The 23,262-nt window shown below is 53.5% G+C and overlaps 2 protein-coding genes across 2 annotated transcripts; one reads left to right on the top strand and one right to left on the bottom strand.

The window, feature by feature from the left end:
- Nucleotides 1–26: 26 nt before the first annotated feature.
- Nucleotides 27–5,538, bottom strand: LOC137482900 (histidine--tRNA ligase, cytoplasmic-like). Its single transcript, XM_068205532.1, has 12 exons — nt 5,332–5,538; nt 5,121–5,240; nt 4,730–4,825; nt 3,811–3,936; nt 3,559–3,666; nt 3,024–3,122; nt 2,638–2,731; nt 2,373–2,500; nt 2,047–2,289; nt 1,236–1,352; nt 779–925; nt 27–575 (listed from the first exon to the last, which is right to left on the bottom strand). Exons 1-12 carry the CDS (start codon nt 5,521–5,523, stop codon nt 519–521), a joined length of 1,527 nt encoding a protein of 508 aa, XP_068061633.1. The 5' UTR covers nt 5,524–5,538; the 3' UTR covers nt 27–518.
- Nucleotides 5,539–5,585: 47 nt separating this feature from the next.
- Nucleotides 5,586–16,055, top strand: ZMAT2 (zinc finger matrin-type 2). Its single transcript, XM_068205534.1, has 6 exons — nt 5,586–5,660; nt 9,497–9,590; nt 10,051–10,174; nt 11,214–11,287; nt 13,017–13,162; nt 14,627–16,055. The coding sequence occupies exons 1-6, from the start codon at nt 5,643–5,645 to the stop codon at nt 14,768–14,770; spliced, it is 600 nt and encodes a 199-aa protein (XP_068061635.1). The 5' UTR covers nt 5,586–5,642; the 3' UTR covers nt 14,771–16,055.
- Nucleotides 16,056–23,262: the final 7,207 nt, after the last annotated feature.

Here is a 23,262-nt window from a genome sequence, read left to right as displayed (position 1 = left end):
CGGCCGCTCGTCGTGTCCCTCGGTGAGGGGACGCGTGCTTCCTCCAGGGCGCTCCGGCAGCGCTCGGCTGCGGGTCGGGACCGGCCCCCGCAGCCCCAGCAGGGGCGGGGGTGCCCTTCCACTGCCCCTCGCCCTGAGCTGGCAGGTCCCCAACACACCGCGGATTCCCCCTCCCAGATGTGGGCAGCTCCGCCTGATCCTGCTTGAGCTTCACCACATCCATCTGTGCCGCCGCTGCCACCTCCAGTGACGGAAATGGCTGTGCAGGTACAGGGACTGCAGGACTAGGAACCCACAAACTTGGCCTTCAGACAAGATAACCAGAAGGTTAACCTGGTGACTGCACCGTCCGTAGTTTTTAAAACAGTCTTACTCCTCAGTTCTCACTGCCTGAGCCGAGGCAATGAGCCTTAGGCCAGTGGATGTCACCAGACCACAGCTGGCAGTGAGGGGCTGAGGGTGCTGGAGTGTTCCAGTTGTGCAGCAGTTCTGCCAAGCAGCTCCAGCCAGAGAAGTCCTCAGGGCTCCAGCCTTCTCCTGATCTCATCAATAAGCTTTTCTCTGGGGATATCAACCTACAAAGCAAACAGAGCAGCAGGAGAGAAGAGCACTTTTAAGGACTAAGTGAGGATACCAATGCAGTTTGTGACTGGTTTTCTGGAGTCACCAATAGATCTGTGCTATGGCCTCCCAAAGAATGCTGAGGGAAAACCCAGAACTTTCAGTGATCTCCAGAGTCTGGAAGTACTTTAAAGCTGGTGTAAAAGAGCATTCTCACCTCCTTTCTTGTTGCAACATCTCGTAGCTTGACGACTCCGTCTGCCAGCTCCTGCTCTCCCACAATGGCAGCAAGGGGGATCCCTGTGTCCTCACAATACTGCAGCTGCTTCAGCAATTTAGGATCCGTCTTGTACAGCATCTCTGCCTGGGAGGAAATGGGAAGGGTGAATCACTAACCCAACTTCGCTCTGATGGATACTGCAGTAAAGCACCAAAACCAAACCCTGCAGCAATCACTTTACTGCTCTGGGCTGTTGTTCTCTGCCTGCCTGGATCTAAAGGTTGGACTTGACAATCTTGGAGGTCTTTTCCAACCTGAATGACTCTGTGATCTCAGACAGGCCCAGATCTTGGAGAGACACACAACTAAAGGAGTTGGTCTTGCTGTGCTACAGCGCCCTTCAGGCTCTCCCTCCCTCACCTGTGACACTGCCAAGCCCGAGTCATTCCTTTACCTTGATCCCTGCGTCCCACAGCTCGGAGATGAGCTTCATTCTGGCAGCAAGCAGGTGTTTCTGAGGTGTAGCCACCAGCACTTGGGTCTCAGTTGTTCGAAGTTTCTCCCCAGACGCCTGAAGGGACACACATGGGACATTCATGGGAGCGACTCCGTGGGAATCTGCAGCTCACAACAGCTCACCTCATCTACCTCCAGACCTTAACTCAGCTAGTGACAACCTGGGCACCTTTAATGAGCCCCCCAGAGATTCTGCATTGTGTCACACTACTTAATTGTGTGCTGCTGTTCCTCGGGGACCCTGGCCAACCTCCTGGACAGCTTTCCACTGTCTCCTTTGATTCTTCAGGTACAAACACATTGCCTCAGCTTCACTTGAAAAGAATCACAGGCTTGGAACCAAACACAGATTGATGAATCTCCACAGAGGCTTTCCTGCTGTTTATTAGAGTGAGTTCAGAGCTGTTACCAAATTCATTGCTTCAGAATCCCCAGGACAGAAAACATCAGAGGAAAGACACAAGAATAAAGTGACAGGGGCACAAAGCTCAAAGACAGACCCAGAGCTCAAGGCTGTTTCAAACATTTCCTTGACAACTCCTAGGAAATGCTGCCTTCAGCTGCCCACACCTGCATCCTAACAGGCTGCATAGAAGGACTCTGTATTCTGTGCATCAATATTTAAGCATGGGAAGAGCCACCCTCTCCCCCAAAATTATTTTCCCTTGAGCACTGTGGAGCTGGAGACCTCTAATAAACAATATTTTGCTTCCTAGGGCCTTCCCCAATGCACTGCCTGAATCACCTACCTCCAGTCTCTGTTCCAGGATGGAGAAGATGCGCTCGATGCCAATGCTGACCCCCACACAGGGCACCTTCCGGCCCTTGGGATCAAACATCCCCACCAGCCCGTCATAGCGGCCGCCTCCAGCCACGCTCCCAACGCTGACCGGCTCCTCCACGTGCTCGTTCTCCTGCTGCAGCAGCACAGCCTCGAAGATCACCCCCGTGTAATAGTCCAGGCCCCGCGCCAGGCTCAGGTCGAAGGAGATCTGCAGGGCACAAGGACGGCCCCGTCACCGCCTGCTCGGGGCCCACCAGGGCAGCACCCCCTCCTGCCCCCACAGCTCCTCACCTTCCCTGTGATGCCAAACAGGGTCAGGTACTCAAACAGCAGCTTCATGTCCCCCAGCCCTTCCTTGGCCACCTTGTTCTGGGATAGCTTGGGGTCCTGGAGAAGCTGCTCGATCAGGTCCAGCCCACCTGCGGGGACCAGCCATGCCTCAGGTGTGCCAGGGCAGCAGCACCCGGCACGGTGGCCCCGGCCAGCCGGGTGTGTGCCCTGCACCTTCCATCCCCAGCCCAGAACAAGGCCAAGGGCACGACCCCGTGGTGCTCACCGTGGAGCTGGACATACTCCCCGATGCGATCCGCAGCCTCGGGAGAGAGCCCCTTCTCTCCCACCATCTCGCTCCTCACTTCTTCCCATGGCACCTGTGAGGGGAGAGAAGGAAATCATTTCCTGCAGGATGTTCTCCTCACCCACTGCCTCCATCAGTGTGGAACAACAGTCAGCAATCTCACTAACCGTGCCTCTCTCTCTCACAGGAATTTTTAACAAATCATCAGGCTTTATTCTTAACCAGGCCCAAGAACTCCTCAAATCCTTTAGAGACCCTATCTCAGCTGCTGTGAAACTCTTCTCAACAAGAACAGCCACAACACTGCCCAGCCTAAGACATCCATCCCAAGACCAGAAATGTCTCCCCATGAGCCCAATGCTGACCTTGTCCAGCTTGTCCACGGTGGAGCAGGCAGGTATGAACTTGCTCTCTGGAACACCACAGACAGCAAACACGCCATTCAAAATCCGACGGTCATTGACCTGAGGGAGGGAGAGGCACATTTACCTTGGGGACACCCCTGATGTCATTCCTTTTTTCCTAGTGTGTGGGAAGCTGCAGCTATTGGCATTTCCTCATGCCTTTCCCCCAGCACCCAAATTCCACGCAAAGAGAAGGTGTAGAGGTATGAAAACCACCCTGTGACTCTATGGATCTAGTCAACTGCTGGAATTCTGCAGAAGACTGTTAGTTCTGGAGAGAACTCTGCTGACTGCAGCCTCAGGAGAACTCCTGGTATTCCTAGCTTAAGGCATGTCCAAGCTGAGCTCCAGCCTTTGCATATATACCATGAGGAGGCAGAGAGGTGGGATGAACTTCTGGGTCAGGCCTTAGAGTGGGAGCAGATGCTACTGTGTAAAACCACAGAACAATGACCACTGCTTCCCACCACGGCACAGAGAACCCACCCGATCTCACCTTGATGACAAAGTCCCCGAGCTGCAGGTCACTCAGGACCTCGTGCACGATCTTCAGGCACTCGGCATCAGGAATCATCGGGTCAAACTGCCCGGCGATGTCGAAGTCCTGGGGACAGAAGAAGTGATGGGAGCTCCTGGCATAGCCAGGGGGCCTTAGCCAGGTACACCCTGCTGCTCTGCAGCAGCTGGAGTGGGAAAACCCTGCTGGCCTCGTGGCCTTGGTGGCAGCACTGGCCACCACAACACTCACGCACTGGTAGAACTCGCGGTAGCGGCCCCGGCTGGTGGCAGGGTTGTCCCTCCTGTACACCTTGGCGACATGGTAGCGCTTCATCTTGGTGATCTTGTTCATGGCCAGGTAGCGAGCAAAGGGCACCTGGGCCCCAGGAGTTAAGGATGGGAACATGCAGATCCCCAGAGCTGTAGAAGCTCAAAGCCTCCCATCATCCCTTCCCTTTGCCAGCCGCTTCCCAACTTTTTCACAATCATGGTGAGATTCTTGGGGTGTCCTGTGCAGGGTCATGAGCTGGACTTCAACAATTCTTGCGGATCCTTTCCAACCTGTGATATTCTATAACTCTATGACCCCTGGGGAGATCATCCCCCAGGCTGAGGATGAGTACAATGAACCACCTGAGCTCCCTCAATGCCGCGACAGCTCCATTTCCTCCTCCAGGCCCACTGTGTGACAACATCACATACACAAGGACCCTCTCTCATCATTCCACCCTCTCACAGTGGGATCAGTGGGAATTCAATGCGTGGCACTGCTATATGGACATTGAAGGAAAGAGATTTTGTTGAGATGCGGAGGTTGAGAAGGCCTGGGATGAACACCTGCAACAAACACCTTTCCAGGTGGAACTAGCAAGGTGGGATGGGCACAGCAGAGGTGGGGACTTTAAGTGTGAGGAGATAAAACCAGTACAGTGGAGCATACTGGTGCATGTCCACAGCAGGACGGGACTCTCCTGGCCTGGCTGGGAGATGGTGTGGAGTCATGACAACGACAGCCAGACCAGCTGGGATGGCCAAGAGGGCTGCCATCACCCCAGTGGGACCCGCAGGCAGGCCAGGGTAAGAGCGATCCCTCAAGGCAGAGGTGGCCACTGCCTTGGTCTGCCACCATCCCCTCAGGCTGCCACTGTCCCCTTGGGAGCACAGGATACGGTGAGGTCGTAGCGCAGGGCCAGCAGCTCCCCTCCCTGGTCCTGCAGCTCGTAGATGAGCTTCGATCCCTCCCCATACTTCCCCACCAGCGTCTCCTGGGGAGGGGCAAAGGGGCTAGTGACCGGGGCGGCTCTGGGGTGAAGGCTCCCCCGAGATGGCGCACAGAGCCCGATCCCCACGAACCGGGCAGTACACACCTCCCCCCGCCAGCCCCCTCGGACCTGAGTCCGCCTCCCTGTCCCCCCAAAAAGAGAACCAAGAGTGAATGGCCAGCTGCCGTCCCCACCCGGCCATGCCCCCCGCGGAGGGAGCTCCCAAAGCTGCCCTGAAGCCCCGGGGGCGGGTCCGCTCCCCACACCAAGGGCGAAGAGAGCTCCCGCCGCGCCTCACCCGCAGCTCCAGCACGGGGGTGTCGATGGCGGCCGCCCCGTGCCGCTTGAAGCAGGACACCACGGCGCTCAGGAGCCGGTCACGGAGCGCCGCCTGCGCCGGCGGGTGGTCGCGGGTGCCCTGCCCGGGACAGAGAGCGGCCGTCAGCGGCAAGGGCGCGGGGCAACACCCGCTACCCACCGGCGCCACCACTCCCGCTCCCCGCCTTTACCTTGGGTGTCTTCAGCACCGGCAGCCGCTCGCCGCCTGCCGCCGCCCGCACCTGCCGGGACAGGGGTCCGCGGTCACCGGCCGGCGGCCGGGACTTGGCGAAGCTGCCTCGGCTGCCAGCGAGGCACAGCGGCCCGAGGCGGGGCCCCGCCGGTAGGCATCGGGCGGCGGCGAAGGGCCCGAGGCGCAGCATGGCCGGCACCGGCACACCGGGAGCGCCGGCACGTGACCGCGGCGGGGCACGTGACTGCGCGGGCGGCCGCGCTTTACGGCGCCGCGCGACAGTTGCCGGTGCTGTGCCCTCGGCTCGCCATGGCGTCGGGCAGCGGGGTAGGTGCTGCCGCCGGGGCTGCCCGCGGAGTGTGGGCCGCCCGCGGAGTGAGGGCTGCCGGCCGCTCGGCCGCCCCCGCTGCTCCTATCGGGCTTGGCAGGGCCGGGGGCAGGGCCCCGCCGCGCTGCGCTCCGGGCCGCTGCCAGGCCGCGGGGCCGGGGGTGCCGCGGTGGGCGGGTGTATGGGGGGTGGGAGGGGGCTCATCTCTGCTCTTTACACCTCTCTGTGTGGGCGGTGGGAGGTTCGGGTTCTCCTGATAGCTTCAGGGCTGGGAGTGGGGTGGCCCACGGCGATCCCGCCCACAGTGAAGCCGTGGAGTCGCCGTCCCTGCAGGTGTTTAGGACGCGGCAGAAGGTGGCACCCAGCGCCCGGGTCCAGTTCACGTGGTGGTGCTGGGTCACAGGCCGGACTCGATGAGCTCGGAGCACTTTGCCAGTGGCAATGGTTCCGCGATCCTCCCTTCCTAGGGCCAGACCTCCGCCCGTCCCAGCCGGGGAGCATGAGGAGACTGAGGTGCCCACCCACCTCCAGCCCCCGGAGGGACCCCCACCCCTCTCCACGGGCTGGGCGATGGCTCACCCAGGTGGCTCCTTCCTTTCCCTCCCCTCCCCAGGGACAGGGTGGCTTTTCCCGTGTCCTGATGGAGAAACATCTCTGCAATTCCCTGACAGGAGAGTGCACCCAGGTCTGGCTTGGGCTCTGCTCCCAGACAACCAGCGACTGGATAAGAGGAAACAGCCTCAAAAGTTGCAGCAGGGGAGGTTTTGGTTGGGAATTAGGAGGAGTTTTTTCCCCAGAAAGGGCTGTCCAGCGTTGGGAGGGGCTGTCCAGGGAGGTGGTGCAGTCACCATTCCTGGAGGTGTTCAAGGACTGACTGGATGTGTCACTCAGTGCTCTGGAGTGGGTGACAAGGTGGGGGTCTACCACAGCTTGGATTTGATGATTTTTGAGGTTTTTTCAACCTGAATGATTCTGTGAGTGTTAAAATGGGATGGGTAAGGTAGATGCTGCAGGTGTAGCCTGAGTGGAGAGCCAGGGTGTTGGAACACCTCCAGTGACATCCCAAAGCTGTCAGCAGCACAGGAGCTGTGTTTTTGAGGGCTTTTGGCCCATCTTTCCTTCCTTGAGGCCACTTACTGAGAAGTGAGGCACTGGCACTGCCCAGAGAAGCTGTGCCTGCCCCATCCCTGGAAATGTTCAAGGCCAAGTGGAATGGAGCTTGGAGCAACCTGGGACAGTGGAAGGTGTCCCTACGCTTGGCAGGGGGATGGGACTGGCTGGTCTTCAAGGCTCCTTCCAATCCAAACCATTCCAGGATTAACTCCATGAAGTGGGGGAGGTCAGGAGCAGGATGTCTGCCTGTGAGGGAGGTGGGGTCTGTGGCTTATTGTCAGCTGCCAGCTGAGAACTCCTGTTGGATTGAGCCTGGCTTGAGGCTCCTGTGTTGTTTCACAGGCTTTGGTGCTGATACTGGGCACATCATTGATGTCCATCCCCAGAGGGACCAGGAGGCTGTGGGGCACTTCTGGTTATTAATCATTGTTATTAATTTGGGAAGTATTCTCTGTCATTTAAAACAGCTCTGACATAAAGATTTTGGGGGCCTGCAGCCCCCTTGCCTCCACCAGAGCAATTCAGAAACATCCCTTGAAATATTGTCCAACCAAGATCTTGTCACGCAGTTTAGTTTAATTCCTTTCCCCACGCCTGGATGAGGCAGATTGGTACAAGAGCTGCAAAAGACAATTTTCCTTTTATTGCAACAGGAGAGAGAAGCAGCTAATAAACCTCCCCCTCTGCAGGCTCCCACCAGCTACGATTTGTGATAATGCCTGGCATGCAGGAGAGTCTGGAAAATACCCCCAAACGTTAATTTACACTCAGTGATATTTTCTTTTCTTTTGCTCAGGGTGGTTAATAAAACCTGTTACGACATCTTTAAAGTGCTTAAGAAGCTCTGGGAATAAATGAGAATTTTTCTACGCCTCCCCAAGGCATTTTCATCCCTATCAGTAGTTGTTCGTTCCATTTGAAGGATTGCCAGAGGAGAGAACTTTAAATGGCTGTGCTGCTGCTGTAGCTCCAAATGGGATTTGTGTCCTTTGGATTGTGATTGGATTCTTGATTTGGCTGAACGGAGAAGGCGGTGGGGTGTGGGGTGAGGGGGGTCCTTCTCCCCCGGAGGTGTTTTTAAATACATCTTGTCCTTTCTTTAATGTGAAACTGAGAGGCTCTCCCTGCCATGCTGAGGGAAATGCAGCTCTTTCCAAGGGGGGGTTGTCTGCTCAGGAAATTCAGGATGTGGCTGAGTGAAACCATGACTGATCCCAGGTGTAGGGGCCTGAGCTGCAGATGGGGCAAATGCTGGGAAGAAAGAGCTTGAGCTGGGTTGGTCGGAGTGGCTGTGAGTGGAATAGGAATTCTTGTCCGATCACTTCTGCCCTCAGCATTGGGGACTGAGTGAAATCCACCCAAAATAGTAGTCTTTGTTTTCTTCAATGCCAGCTTCACCTGAATTCAGCCTCACCTGAATTCATCTTCATGCACATGCTGTGTCCAGCTCCAGTGCCCCAGCATAGGAAAGGCATGGACCTGTTGGAGTGAGCCCAGAGGAGGCTGTGGATATGTTCCAAGGGCTGCTGCCCCTCTGCTGTGGAGACAGAGAGAGCTGGGGGTGTTCAGCCTGGGAAGACTGAACACCAGTCTCTGTCCAGGGAGACCTTGGAGTGCCTTCCAGTGCCTAAAGGGGCTCCAACAGAGCTGGAGAAGGACTTTGAACAACGTCATAGAGTGAGAGAATAAGGGGGGAATGGCTTCCCACTGCTAGAAAACAGGCTTAGATTTAATAGTGGGAAGAAATTCTTCCCTCTGTGGGTGATGAGGCTCTGGCACAGGTTGCCCAGAGAAGCTGTGACTGCCCCATTCCTGAAGGTGTTCAAGGCCAAGTTGGATGGGGCTTGGAGCGACCTGGGATAGTGAAAGGTGTCCCTGCCTGTGGCAAGGGGTGTGGAGCAAGATAATCTTTAGGGTCCCTTCAACCCAAACCATTCCAGGATTCTGTTAAAGTATCCTGTCAGTGCCAGATAGTTCTGTGGAGCTCCCAAAGGGCCAGCATGCCTTGGAGGTGTTTCTGCTCTTTCCTATGTGAAGCTGCAGGAGCAGGACAGCAAAACGTGTGGATTTTGTACAGGTGCTTCCCTGGTACCTCCAAGCCCTGCCTTGACAGACAGGGTTTCAGAGCTTGTTCTGGTTTGCTTGCACATGTGCTCACTTGGAAATCCCACACTGGTGCCTGTCATTTCATGGCAAGCTCAGCACTTTAATGCCTGCAACACGTAGACACTGCTGAGAGCAGACAGGCACAGCCTTCCCTGCTCCTGCAGTGTAATCAAACTCTCTGCAGCTCGGGCTGTGTTTTGCAGCTTCCTTGTCTGACATTGCAGCTTGGATTCTTTTGACTTCTGGAAGAAGGAGCTGTAATCTGCTGCTGTGTTTGTCAGGGACCACTTCCCAGGTCTGAGATCCATCAGTTCCAATCCCATTTGAGTCTGATTTTCAAGGCAAAAGCCTGGATGATCATCTCCGGAGCTGTTAAGATCAACTCATTTCTTCTTTTAGTGCTCTGAAATTATTCTAGTAGTAGCTAGAGGCATGCTGAGAGTGATTATCTTAAACCACATCCATAATTTCTGGATGGAAAACAGAGGACAGGGGGATAGAATATAATTCTCCTAATTCACTGCACTGGCCTCACAGGCCAAGTGATTCTCCCTCTTTACCCCCTCAGAGGTGATCAGACTGTAATAAATGTTAATGAACTCTGTTTCCCTCCCAGACCAAGAACCTGGACTTCCGCCGGAAGTGGGACAAGGATGAGTATGAGAAACTCGCAGAGAAGCGGCTCACGGAGGAGAGAGAAAAGAAAGATGGTGAGTGGTGTGCTGGCTCCAGGCAAGCTGTGCTGGATTGGCAGTGGGGCTCCCAAACCCTTGGAATTTGGGAGGGAGAAGTTGAATCCCAAAGGGAAAGAGCTGGCTTGCTCCTTCCCTTTTTCCTTTGTTTGGCACTGAGTACGTTTTTATGACAAAAGAAATTACTGAGAACCTTTCCAGGGGCTGACTCTTCTTTGGGGAAGGAGGGGAACAGTCAATTGCTGGAAAGAAGATCTCGGAATATGACTCAAGTCAGAGCTGGAGATACCTCAGAAATGTACCTGGTTCTAATAGGAACCAGGAAACAGTGAGGAGGAAATTATATCCTTTACTGATTTAAAAACAACGGTGCATTTTCTGCATGGATCAGGTAGTCCCAGATACCTAGCAGGCCCCTCTGCACCAAGGGGAACATGAAATCCAGCATGTCAAGCTTGACTTTTGGTTTATCTTTTAGGCAAACCAGCTCAGCCTGTCAAAAGGGAACTTCTGCGGCACCGAGACTACAAAGTGGACCTGGAATCCAAGCTGGGGAAAACCATTGTCATCACCAAAACTACCCCTCAGTCAGAGATGGGAGGGTAGGTTGTGGCCTTATTGAGGTCTCAAAGTCATGCTGGTTAGACTGGGAAGCTGTGACACAGCAGGGACCCCTCAAAGGGCACCAGGAGCTGCTGTCCTTCTGTGTTTGGAGCCTGGGGTAGTGGGGCTGCACTTTAATACACCTAAACTGTGTCTCCTGGGGTAACACATGGAACAGACCCAGCAGGCTGAGCCCCTTTGGACATTATTCCTTGGTATCAATGTTGCCCACCTGTAGGACCAGCGGAGGCAGATCTCTGCTGCCTGCTTGGGTGTCTTTAACCTCTTGCACTGAGACCAGGACTGCTGCTGATTTGGGTATCTGTGCACTGGAAATGGGAGAAACATCCAGATAGCTGTTCTTAGGAATGGTGTTTGGCCACTGTTTGTGTGAATCGTGTTCCACCAAAGTCTGAAAGGGTTCTAAGCTCACCCTAAACCATCAAAAGCATGAAAAGAATGTGTTGAGTTTGTGTCACCTCAGGAATGAACCCGTTAGTGTCTCCTTGGCCAGTAGTGCCAGGGAGATGTGCAGCCCTGACCAGCAACCAGGATGGCAGTTCAGCCCCTGGCTGGAGTTTTGCAGCAGCTCTTAACGTGGGCAGAAGGCACAGCTGTGCTCATCAGGGAGTTGCACTGTGGGTGATAGGGATGGTAGCACTTACCTTGCAGCCAGGTGAGAGGCTGTGGAATGGAAACCTGGGCTGCTGGCCAGCCCTGCCTTGGGGGAGGGCAAGCTGTGTCACAAAGTCCATCCCACCCAGTAGGGTGTGGCTGGAAGGGGAAGATGCTGTGGCTGGTGTCTTGCAGGGCCGCTCAGAATTTGGTTTCTATCATGTCAGAGGGGTGCTGGTATCAGGGTCGGTACCTCCATAGCAGCCTTGTCCATTGGGTGTGCCCTTGCTCTTCACTGGGGCCCTCTAGTCTTGGAGAAGTGTCCTGCATCCCCAGTGACATGCAGATTGTCTCAAATAGCTCTTCTGTGGGTTGAGCTTTGTGTCATGCTTTGGGGTTCATTTTTTCTGTCTCTCCTGACAGGTATTACTGTAACGTATGTGATTGTGTGGTGAAAGATTCCATCAACTTCTTGGATCACATCAATGGCAAAAAACGTAAGGAGCATTTCTTTGCCTCATTGGAGGGTTGGTTGAGTTGGAGACACTGTTCCTTTTGTGCATCACCCATTTCTGAGGGCTGAACACTGATCCATGGATCAGGGAGCTTAGGAGATGAGGATGTAGAAGCTCATCATCAGAGCTGTTGAGGTGCTCCTCTTATCTCCTGACACCTTCCAGAGTGCTGGACCATTTTCATGGAATAAGCCCAGCAGAAGCAGTGATTGGTGTACTCTGGTTGGTAGACATATTTTCCCCACCCATCACATCAATGCTGCTAGAAACCCAGGGTGAGAAAATTCTAGAATAGTTTGGGTTGGAGGGGACCCTCAGAGGTCATTTAGTTCACCCCCCAAATCATGATATCCCCTTTGTAAATCTGGGGAGAGGCTTTTTACAGCACTGAAACTGTAAAGAAGTACTTAGATAAGTAAAAGGTCTGGGACTGGCTTATTTTTGGATCAGAAACTTCTCTTTGTAGAATTTGAGTATAAAGCTCAGAACTGGCTGATGCCTGAGCTCCAGAGTATGGATCAGAACTTTATCCTCATTGATCTGACTGTAGATACTGCTTCTCCTTGACATGTTCAGTGTGGGGGGGAATGTAGAGAAACTAAAACAGATCGACACATGTTGTTCCTACTCAGGAAGGTATTTTTGGCTCCTAGTGGAAGTCCGAAAATCACCCCTTTACAAAAAGGCAGGGATGTGTGTGCTCCAGACCTGCACACGGGGCTGTTTGAGAACAGGAGGAGGTTCAGTAGAAACCTGAGGACTGGTTTTCTGTAGCTCAGAAAAGAAAACACAGTGTTTTAAAAACCTGTGCTTTTATGTGGATGGGAGGAAGGTGCTGACCTGCCTTGTTTGACATGTTGGGAGATGAGCAAGAAGTTCATATAAGGGACTCTGGAATCAAAAATCCTGGATGGGCATGAGTTGTAGGGTTGAGCTGGGATTGGAAAGTGGCTGGTTGCACAGTACCTTAGTATATGAGTATGTCTGGGAACTTTTAAACCTGTCAATAAATCTGGCTCAAACCTGCTTTTTCTTGGCAGCCCTTTTACTAATTCCTGGTGTGTAGTTTAAGCTTCCAAGTGCTGCTGCATCCCTGGGACAAACCTGTGCAGGGCTGCTGGAGTGAACAGGCTGTTTGGATCCACTTAGGATTGTGGGTTGGAGGCATTTCTGGGGGTGGCCCCATCAGCAGAGGCTTACCCACAAGTGAAAAACTGTGAATCTGTTCTGAAGAGCCACTGAATCAGAGGCCTGACTTTATATTCTCTGCTTTAGCTGGGAATGTCCTGTGTAATCAGGATCTCTGAGTGCCACTCATGTCTTGTTTAGCATCGCCCACAGCTGAGAGATGCCAGCCTGTCAGTTTTATTCTGGCTCCTTTTTCAACACTCCAGCCCTTTTTTATTCCACTAGTCCAAGATTAAATTTCCTGAGGCATCAGAGCAAATGACAGGGAGCATCCAAATAAGGAACCTTTAAAGAATAGTCTGTGTTCTTGTTACAAGTAGCGTTTGGATTGTTATGGCCACTGCTTGTGTGGGTTAAGGTATCCCCCTAAAGCCCACCTCCCCAGCCTAAAAAATCCTTAGTGTGGCCCTGGAAGGTGCTTTGAGAGGGATGACGGGCAGGAAGGTGGTGCTGTGCTGTTTAAATTGGGATCAGGGATGGAGACTTTGTGCAGAACACTGCTGATTCCACTCGTGTTCTCCAGACCAGAGGAATCTGGGCATGTCCATGCGGGTGGAGCGTTCCACATTGGACCAGGTGAAGAAACGCTTTGAGGTGAACAAGAAGAAGATGGAGGAGAAGCAGAAGGATTATGACTTTGAGGAGAGGATGAAGGAACTCCGTGAGGAGGTGAGTCTGGGCAACAACTGAGGAAGCAAAGCTCCCCAGAAACATGTTTTGGGAGGAAAACAGCCCTGGTTCCTACTCTTGTTCCTCAAAAGCGTTGTTCTTGGTAGCATGGGCTTCTCATCTGCTCCTATGAGTGGGATTTGTTTTTCTGCTTTTGAAGTTTGTATTGCTGTCCCTGGAGACCCTTTTCCCCTCTTTCTGTGTGAGAATAACTTTTGATGCTTCAGATTTCCACTCAGAACAGCAGAAGTCCGTTTTTTGTCCCCCACTAGTTGTGTTGGAACTTGTGTGGTCTGGTAGCAGATCTGCATCTTCATCCATTATCTTCCACAGCTCTTATGATTGCTGGAATCCCTTTCCACAGGGCACTTGCTTCTGTGTGGCTCTATGTAGAAGGGCTTTGTGAACGGTGTGCTGTGGTGCAAGATGTGTGAGGAGGTGATATAAGACAGCAGATTTCTCTCAAACTGACACTTAAATGTTAGTATACATGAAAATCAATTATGTGAAGACCCCATGAAGTTTTGACAGCTGAGAAGCTTCTATGGGTGCTTCTCCTCTATCAGCAGCCACATAACCAAGGTTACAAATCACTGCCTCTTTGAGTCTCCCTGCCCAAGCCCTGAGCTTTGCTTCACCACAGGGGAGCTCGCTGGGGTGCTCACAGAGCAGCCCTGTCCTCTGCTTTTGGGCAGGCTGTGGTGCTGCTGAGCCCCATCTGTTTGGGGTATAGGAGAGAGGTGTCCCAGCAGCAAAGGGGGTGCTCTGGGTGGAAAAGCTGCTGCCAGTCAATGGATGGCAAGAAGGAAATCAGCATCAACTCCCGATGTAGCTTCTCCAGGGCATGGCTGTGTTCAGGAGCACTGTGGACGGTGATGAGAATGGTGGGAGCAGTTGCTAAGTTGGGAGCTGAAGCCATGCTTCGGTGTCACCCAGTACAAACCTGGCTCTGTTCCAGGGCTCATGATCCTCACAGAGCAAAACACTTTGATTAGAGCAGCGCAAACTCTTTGATGCCAAAACCCCCCTCAAAGCCGCTCGGAGCTTCGGCTTCTGTTCCAGTGAGCAGCTGTCGCTCTGCCAGGCTGAGAGCCAGCAGGCATCGCAGTCACTGGCACGAAGCATCAGACAAGGGAATGGCCTCCTGCTTTCAAACCAGCTCCTTGTCTCAGCCTTGATTCCAGGCAAAACCTGTGATGTTTGCTCAGAAGAGAGAGTTTGATAATGCTTTATTTTGTCTATTTGTGTGTGTGTCTCTGCTCTTGGCCTGGGAAATGGGGTGAAATGGTTCACTGGTGAGCTTCCTCCTTGAAGACTGCGGGCCAGGATTTCTGCTGTTTATTTCCTCAGGCACAGCTTGGTTACTGTGGGCAGGATTTGTGGTAATTGTGCAGTACCTGGTGTCTCAAAACTCCTTCAGCTCAGGAGGTGCAAATTGTTTTGCTGTTTTGTCCCTTACTGCAGGAGGAGAAGGCCAAAGCCTACAAGAAGGAGAAGCAGAGAGAGAAGAAGAGGAGGGCAGAGGAAGATTTGACCTTTGAAGAGGATGATGAAATGGCAGCTGTGATGGGTTTCTCTGGTTTTGGCTCAACCAAAAAGAACCACTGAACAGCTCCGGACTCTCCTCTTTCTCTAAACAGCTTGTTTTTACCCAGGGAACTCTGGATAACTCTTCAAAGACTTGATTGAGGACTTGTATGTAAATCTCCCAGTAGAAGTTGGCTGGAAGAGTTTAAAAGCGATTCCATACTCTACCTGTGCTGCCGATCAAGCTCTGCCTCTCATTAGCTTCCCTTCTCCTTCTGTGTCCTAGATCTGGCTGCTCTGTGGCCATGTGTGTGCAGGGAAGTGCTCTGTGGGGTACATTTTTTTGTCAATAAAGTGCACATTCTGCACAGGTGGCCTGGTTCAGGATTAATCTAGTTGTCAACCAGGCCCTACTTGTCACCCAAGCTGTGTTTGATACGCTGGGAGGGATTCACTTGCTTTTAGGCTCATAATGAAGGAAATGTGCCACAGCAAGCAGTTTGAGAGGTGCATCTTTATGGCTTGTGCTGAGCAGAGCTGGTGGCTGCATGGAGTCTGGGTTGCTGAAACTTTCCTGTGTGTTTTATCTGCAAGGGAGACTTCCCTTCTTTTCTTTGTGTTTTAGCCATAATTTCAGTATCTTTAAGGTAGGGGAGAAATTCCTCCCCGTGACTGGCCTAGGATAGAGCCAGTGAAAGAAAAGTGTGTACAATTTACCAGAAATAAATTGAATGTTTTCACGGGCCCTTTGGTGGGGGTTTGATGCCTTCTTTATTTTGAGAGCTTTGAAGAGCTGATGGTGTCTCCCAGCAGCACAGAGCTGGGGTGGCCTTCTGGAGACCCAGTGGTGGCAGAGGTGAGGTGTGTGCCTTCCTCTCTTGGCTCAGCTCCCAGCTGCCCTAGGCAGACCATTGCCATCATTCTTGGCTTTAAGTATTTCTGGAGATGGGTGTAAGAATATGGAAGGGGTAGGGAGTTCAGGGCTGGGGACCTTCATTCTCATCAGGCAGTCCAAGACAGGCTGGGCTGCATTCCAGATTTTACCAGCCTTGGTGTATTAAAGGCCATTTTTTTCCTGTCTACTGGCTGTCAGTGTCTTTTCACCTCTGCCTTCCCCTAAATCCACTTCATTTCTGCTTTTATTTACCTCAGTCAAACCTTGTGTGACTCATTTCCGTCTGCAGTTAGGATTTATATTTTGCATGGCTGGGTTTTCGTAGCTCTGTCTCACTCTCCTCTCTCTTTTTATGTATATTGATGAAATCCTTGCGCTTGCCCTTCTCCGTGCTCGTATGAAATTTCCAGCCTGGGGAAGGCTGCAGTGTTTAGCCTGCTCTTTCTAATACATCTAGAACAAATCCTGTAATGTTGTGCTGCTGTTTTAATTCCTTAATCTTAGCCTGCTGACAGCTTCATTGCCTCAGGTCTTTCCGCTTCAATTCAGATTATAATCCCCGTTGAAGATGCTATTGAAATGATATATAGCCAGTCAGATACAGCTGTCCTTGGAGGTTTGACCCTTTTAACTTGGCAATCCTTTGACTTTGGCTCTCTGAGCACACGGGCTGGGAGGGCGACTTTCATTCCAGCCACGTTCCTAGCGCTGTTCAGGCTGCAGCACGTGGCTCCGGCTGAATGGGAGAGCGGAGACGCTCGCGCCTTTGTGCCCTCCGGGGTGCGAAAGGGATGCTGCCGTGGTTGCATGCACATTAAAAGTTTAGGATGTTTCAGAGGAGATTTAGCAGCAGCCATTTTATTCCAGCCACCAGCTTTGCAGATAGCCAGCCCCTCAATGCAGCCGTTCAGTTGATGCTGCTGAGAAGGGGGCAGAGGCTGCCCTGCACCCCCCATCTTTTCCACCTTGTGACCTTGGAGCCAGTGACTGCTGTCTTGGCTTTCCCGCGGTGTATCCTGATCTTCTTGTCCATCCTGGCACACGCAAGGGGCGAGGTGTGAAATGAGCAGCCCCACAGAAACTTTCCTGGGGTGGTGGTGAGGTTTGCACAGCCTCCTGCCACTGGGCCCTGCCTGTCCCTGCCAGCACTCCTGGTCCCTGCAAGACAGGGAGGAAATCCCTCCACAGCGCAGTGCTTTCAATAACGAGATTCCTCTTTGGTGTAAAGCCTGTCATCCCCAAGCCCATCCCGAGGCCACCTGCACCCTGGGGGCCAAAGCTCCAGCCCCAGCTCCCCGTGCTGGGGCTGCTCGCGCCGGGGGAGCGCAGCTCTTTGTCTCGGCAGCTTGCTGGGAGCAGTGGTGTGTGCGGCAGCAGATACAAGCTCCTGCTGGATTCCCAGCAGCGGGAGCTGCCTCTAGCCAAGGATGAAAAGCTGGTTTCATGGGAGGAAATAATATTTAGAGAAGAGACAGATAACATTCCCTGTACCAGCCGTGTTAACCCTTTGCTCCCACCGCTGCTTAGTGAGGTGTTAACTCTTGGCTCTCAGCCCCCAGTCTGGAGCAGTGGTTCTCCATGACTCCTTGTTAGCATTTGCCATCTCCATGTTGAATTTAAGGTGCTGGATGTACCCATATGGGTCAGGACTTGGGGCTTTACTTGGAAAGGGAGAAGACCCAGCTCTGCAGCTCCCCTTCTTCTTCTCACCAGTGAACAAAGCCAGGGTGCTCTGTCCCTACTGGTTCTCATTAGCTCTTCCACAAGTTAAAAGTGGGATCTGGTGGAGTAAGGGGAGACGTTTTGCATGGTTTGCTCTTCCAGGCTGGGATGTCCTGCCTACTCTCAGTGTGGAGGTGCTTTGAGGTGCCTGGAGCCAGCTTGGTGCTTGTTCCCAGTGCCTGGGCAGAGGTGCAAGTTCCTTGTGACATGGAGGACCTGGAGGAAGGCTGGGGACTGTGCTCAGCTTGAGCCTCCCTCGTCTCCATCCCGCTAAATGTTCATGGTAGTGTTTGGAGAAGTACTCAGGTGTCACAGCAGACCCCAGAAAAAACATAAATCTGTCTTGCCACCTCCACTTCCTCTCTCCCTGACACCTTCCCTGGCCTCATCCTGGGATGAAGGGCTGAGGCCTCATGGAGGGGCTGAGCATAAATACCCAGCTGCTCTCTCTTTCCTTCCTGGGCACCCTATAAGGCTTCTGGGCACTTCTTCAACCCTGCCCTCTCCTGCTGATCCACCTTCCCCTCACTCTCTACGGATCCTGCTTGGGACTAGAGGAGCAGCAGCAGCATTCCCACCATGCCAGTAAGATGACTGGGACCAGGGACCTGAAGTGATTCTGGAGAAGGGGTCCCAGCCTGGCCCTGTGTGTTACCCTGTCTGGGCTAGCTGAATCATTCCCTGTGACTTTATTAGCAGAAAGACCTGTTTTTTCAGCAATTTACACCAGTTTTATATCCTGAAAGATTTAAGCGCTTGGCAGGAGCTCCAGTCCTCCCACTGCTCAGGCCACAAGCTACTGCTGCCCCAGTTAGGCAGGCGTTCCTGCCATTTGCCAGCATTAAAGCTAAATAACATCCATAGGCAATATCCCTGGAAATCCTCCCTCCTGCCTGGCTTTGACCTGGTGCAGTGGTGCCAGGAGTCTGTGCCACCAACCCCTGCTCTGTCGAGGCTCCTGGGTGTCCCATGCTCCCATCAGTCCCATCAGTGCTGTGGCACCATTCCACACAACTCCAGAGCCAGTATTCCTGCCCCCTCCCAGCTCTGTGGAGAGCTGTGTACTGAGAGCCACGTGGATCAGTCAATGCTTGGCCCAATCTGCATCCTGTCCTGCCTTCCTTGTGTGGGGGCAGCAAGGGAAAATCCAATCTGTGCAAAGGCAGAGGTTCAGCCTCCGATTAGAGTTGGGGTTGCTGCAAAAGAGAATAGGAATCACAGGATCCTGGAATGGTTTGGGTTGGAAGGGACCTTGAAGATGAGCCAGTTCCAACGCCCTGCCATGGGCAGGGACACCTTCCACCAGACCAGGTTGCTCCAAGCCCCATCCAGTCTGCCCTTGGACACTTCAGGGATGGAGCAGCCACAGCTTCTCTGGGCATTGGTTGGGGAAGGGGTGGCAGGCAGAGATAGGGCAAGGTGAAGATTTACAGAGGGGAGAATGCCTGGGCTGGGAGGTATTTGCTTCCCATCTGGGGCCTGGATGGGAAACTTGGATGCCAGCTTTTGCAAAAAGGATCAAGCTGGGAGCCAGGGACACCCACAGTGAAGTGGTGCTTGGCCTGGAGACCTCGGCAAGCTGGGCCATACTCCACACGCAAAATTTCTGGGGCTGAGCCAGCTCAGGCCACAGATGGGGCCAAGAGGGAACAAGTAGGGCTCTTGAGTGTTCCAAACTGGGAGGAAGGAGACAACCCCAGTGCCTCCCCCGTCCCTGTCAGGTCTGTTGCCACATCCAGGTTGGAGGGTTGCTGGATGGATGGTTTCTGCTGGGCTCAGTGTGGGGCTCCTGAGCACAAGGGAGGTTTTGCTTTGTTGTAAGTGAAGTACAAAACCATCACCAGCCAGAGAACAAACAGCTCCAGGCTGGAGAGGGAGCAGGGAGAGGGAGATGGGGAGGAGCAGGGGGAGCACGGGGACAGGCCATCCGCAGGAGGTTTTTCAGGGACTTGTGATCTCAGAGCAAATTTCTGCTGTTGGCTGCACACCAGTGGCACCATTTCACCAACTCATGCATGTCTCCCATGGCCGGCTCCGCAGTGCTGAGCGCCTCGGGGGGGTCAGGGCCGCTCTGCGGAGGGCTGCGGGAATATGGTCCCTGCTCGGAGAGCGTGTGATCTGCCAGGCAGCCGGGGAGCCCCGGGGACACTGCCATGCCTTTGTTCCTCCTTCTCTTTCTTTTCCACCTTCAGATTTTTTCCCTCTGCTTCCAGCTGTGTATGCAGCACTCCCCCCACCGCCTTTCCACCCACAGTTCCTGTCTTGATTTTCCTTCCCCTCTACAAATATGTGTTCCTTAGGCTTCTTCTCATCCCTGCCCAGCTCCCCCCATCAGTGTTGCCTTCCCAAACTTCTTTTTTTTCCCCCTTCTCCCTGTTTTCCCACAGGCCCACTTCTTTCCTTCCCCTTCCTGCTTCTCTCCCCTTCCCTCCAGCCTCTCGGGCTCCTGTTCACTCACTCCGTCTCCCCTTCTCTGACAGTTTGGGGGAAATCTGTCTGTGTCAACACAAAAATTCCATTATTTATTGGCTGAGTGGAGCAGGGTCCTACACTCGTCTGTAATTGTCTTCAGATCAAAGCGGCTGCTGATGGCAGCTTTGCCTTCTCGCAGCAGAACACCACCCCCAGCTTCCAGCTCCCCATCCTCCCGGGGGAGTCGGGTGCGTGTGCGTTGACACCCTCGATGACTGATCTCTCAGACAGAGAGGAAAGAAGTAGGGCTGGTGGGGGAGAAAAGGGAGGCCTGGAGGATCTGCAAAGCTCCCTGGAGAAGATGGGGATGGTGGGGCGTGTCTCAGGGAGACAAAGTCCATGGCACGGGCCAGGAGAGAGTGGGAGGGTAGAGGTGGTCCCTGTCCTGGGAATGGAGACAGAGAAATGAAGTGAAAGAAGGAACAGGGAAGCAGGAAACATCCCCATATCTGTCCAGGACTAGAAGAATTAAATTTTAGAAATGGAGATAAAGAGAACATGCCTTTTCATGCCTTTCCCTTCTGAAACCACCAACCTATGCCAGGGATGTGGGACTTCAGCGTTAAACTGCACACAGTTTTTTTTTTGGATGTTGATGAAAGATGTCTGTGGGGAGGGGAAGCATCCACTCTGACTTCTGCCCCTTGGCCTCCTCACTGGGGTCCCAGCTTCAACATGACTGGAAAAGCTGCAGTGGTTTCTCTGCTGGAGGAGGTGAGATCAATCAGAACCACTCTTCCCAGGCCGTCTTCCCACTTTAGCATGATACACTGGGGAACTTGGGAATCCTTTGGACATCAAAAGACATAGACACCATCAAAAGTCCTGACAGCTTGGTCCTCTTTCACTGCCCAGAACATGAATCTGTCAGGCTCAAGCCATGGCTCTGCATTCCTTCTAATTGTCCAAAGAATTTCCTCCTGGTAACACCTCCCTGGCCCTACCATCATTTCTCCTCTGGTTTCTTTGTCCACAGAGTTCAGGCAGTTTCACTCACACTTCTCCCTGTAAGGTATTGTTCCAAGCCTTAAATCAGTATTTTAACCTTTCAGAACTTCAGGCACAAGAGTTGTGCATATATTCCAACAGCAGTCACACTGGTGCCTGGCAGAGGAGAGGTGTCACCTCTTCTCTCACAAAGCTGCTCTTCCCCCAGGCAATCATTACACTGTTGTCCACCTTTCTTTCCTGCTCACTGTTCCTTCGTCCTTCCCAGCAGAAAGGAGACATTCCCTCAGGATATTTTAGGGAGACCCTCTAAGAGGATGCCCACAGCAAAGTGAGTAGTCCCAGCTCTCAGGATAATGGGGACACACCTTTTGCTTTTGGTCCCAAGTCTGTTACTTCAAGTGGAACAAGATACCAGTCATGAGAGCAGCTCCTTTGGCAGCTTGGGTTTGCAAGAAATTCTCCCCCTCCAGAGCAAGAGGGGAGACTTGGCTTCCTGAGCTGCCATTGAAATCTGTGTCCTACAGGGAGTCAGAACTGCTCCCTTAGAGGCTGAGCAGGACTGGGCCCCATGTCCTGGAACGGCTCAAAAGGAGGTGACAGCTAGAGAGGGTCTGCTCGGAGCTGAGCCTGTTTCAGTTTCCATCTGTCCCATGCAAAGGGACTGGGGAGTTGTCCCTATGTGTGTCTGGCCAGGAGAGTCAAGTGCCTTCTACTAGTAGTAAGCCTTGAGTTGGTCACCTCAGCAATGTCTTCTCACATAAAAGCCCCCCGGAACTTCATGAACATATCATGCCTGGTGCAGAAGTTCTTTCTGCACCACTGTAGAGGAAGAGGAGGGCGGTAAGCAACTCCAGCACCTTGCAGAGCAAAGCCCATGGACAAGGACTTCCAGTGGGAATAGAATCCTGGCATCCTTCATTGCTCCATCCACCCCTGGGCATGGTGCCTGTGAGAAGTGGCCCCTAACAAATCTGGGACCTGTGCTCTGGAAGCCTGGGCTCTCTGGGCAGCTCTTGCCCTTGCTTTGGTGACCTACTCACCTCTGCTCAGTGTCTGGGACTTCACAGGGTTTTTTTTTCTATTGGGACTTCTGGAGGACCTTGGGGCATTCCTACTCAGAGCTAGATTCGGCAGCTCAGGAGGACCTCCAGAATGCCAATCCCTGCCCCATTCTGGTCCCTGTGACACCCTCATGATGAAGATTTTTTTCCTTAATAAGAATTTCTTTTCTCCAGCTCATGCCCTTACTCTCTCATCCTGTCCCTGTGCACCTCTGAAAGGAGATGGGCACGTATCATATCTTGCATCCCAGCACACAAGGGCAGGCAGAGTGCCCACCAGCCCTGATAAACATGCCAGGACGGCCACCATCCCCTTCAGGACATGGGTTTTTCTCCCATGGGAAGGCAGGGAACCAAAGTTTTGAAGTGGAGGGAGCTCTGGTCAGGGCATCCTGCTGCAGAGATCATTGTGGCTTCACAGACCAAATCCCCAGCACTTGACCCTACAGAAGCAACCCCAGAGTGACTTCCCAGCTGCAGGGCCAGGGCTGCTCTCATTCCCACCAGGAGACCCCCCCCTTCCACTGTGCCCTCTTGGGCACCATAAACTATAACTGCTCCCGCTTGGAGCGAGGAGGGAGCAGTGCAGCCACATGCACGGCTGGGCAGACGGGAGCCCTGGGGACCTGGGGGAGGGGCTGTGTGGTCTGGCAGGGACAGCGTTTCTTGCAGCCCCTTCTGCTGCCCCAGAACGCAGCAGGCAGGAAAATGGAGTGACAGTGGTGGCTGGGCAAGGTTTAGTGCCCACAGGCAGCTGAGTGTTGGTCTCCCCCCAGTCCTTTGCTCTCCGCATGACTTTTCCAAGGCAGCTCAACCTGCGGCATCTCCTGCTACATCCCACCCTGATCTCTCCGGGTGGCCTTGCCAAGGCACATCAGTGCTGACCTGCGGCAACTGGCCACCTGCCTGCCTGTGCCAAGACATCTCAGAGAGACAGACCCCCTTCTAGCTTCCAGCATTTTCCAAAAACAAGCTCCTAGCCTCATCCTGATTCCCTACCCCGGGAGAACAGGGCTGGCAGCTGAACACTCTTCTGCACCACAAGAGGGGCCTTAAAATCTATAGGGTATGAAGTGGGGTGTTAGTGGTGCACTGTCACCATTTCATGCCCCCCGTCCTGTTGCTCACCCTCCTCTGCTATGTTCCTCGAAAAAAGGCTCTTCTTTGGATTCATCACCCCTCTGCAGCACCCCCAGCCCGAGCCATTTCCTTCAGAAAAGGGATCCTTGGAACAAGTCTGTTCCCCCTAACCCCACCCACCCCCCCACCCCGTTTGACCTTGGTCCCCTGGAATCACGGGGTCTGGGGGGGAGCTGGAAGAGACTACAAGGTCTGGGGAGATGAGGTAAAGGAACAGGATGGGACTATCCTGTCATCTCCCTTAGGGGAGGGAAGGACATGATACGGTTCTCCCCCCAAGGAAGCAGGGATGAAGATGTGCAGGGGTGAGGGGTGCATTACCAAGCAGAGCT

The sequence above is a fragment of the Anomalospiza imberbis genome, chromosome 15, assembly GCF_031753505.1.
Source record: "Anomalospiza imberbis isolate Cuckoo-Finch-1a 21T00152 chromosome 15, ASM3175350v1, whole genome shotgun sequence".
Lineage (NCBI taxonomy): Eukaryota > Metazoa > Chordata > Aves > Passeriformes > Viduidae > Anomalospiza > Anomalospiza imberbis.
The sequence above is the reverse complement of the archived record's forward strand: the minus strand, read 5'-3'. Positions and strand labels throughout refer to the sequence as shown.

Excerpts from the sequence above, each read along its gene's own strand:
- LOC137482900 (XM_068205532.1), bottom strand. The coding sequence starts at position 5,523 with ATGCTGCGCCTCGGGCCCTTCGCCGCCGCCCGATGCCTACCGGCGGGG. Across the intron at positions 2,732-3,023 it reads CCGTGGACAAGCTGGACAAG|GTGCCATGGGAAGAAGTGAG; the intron begins GTCAGCATTGGG and ends CTCCCCTCACAG. Across the intron at positions 576-778 it reads ATGTTGCAACAAGAAAGGAG|GTTGATATCCCCAGAGAAAA; the intron begins GTGAGAATGCTC and ends TTTGCTTTGTAG.
- ZMAT2 (XM_068205534.1), top strand. Across the intron at positions 9,591-10,050 it reads GGAGAGAGAAAAGAAAGATG|GCAAACCAGCTCAGCCTGTC; the intron begins GTGAGTGGTGTG and ends TTTATCTTTTAG. Across the intron at positions 13,163-14,626 it reads TGAAGGAACTCCGTGAGGAG|GAGGAGAAGGCCAAAGCCTA; the intron begins GTGAGTCTGGGC and ends CCCTTACTGCAG.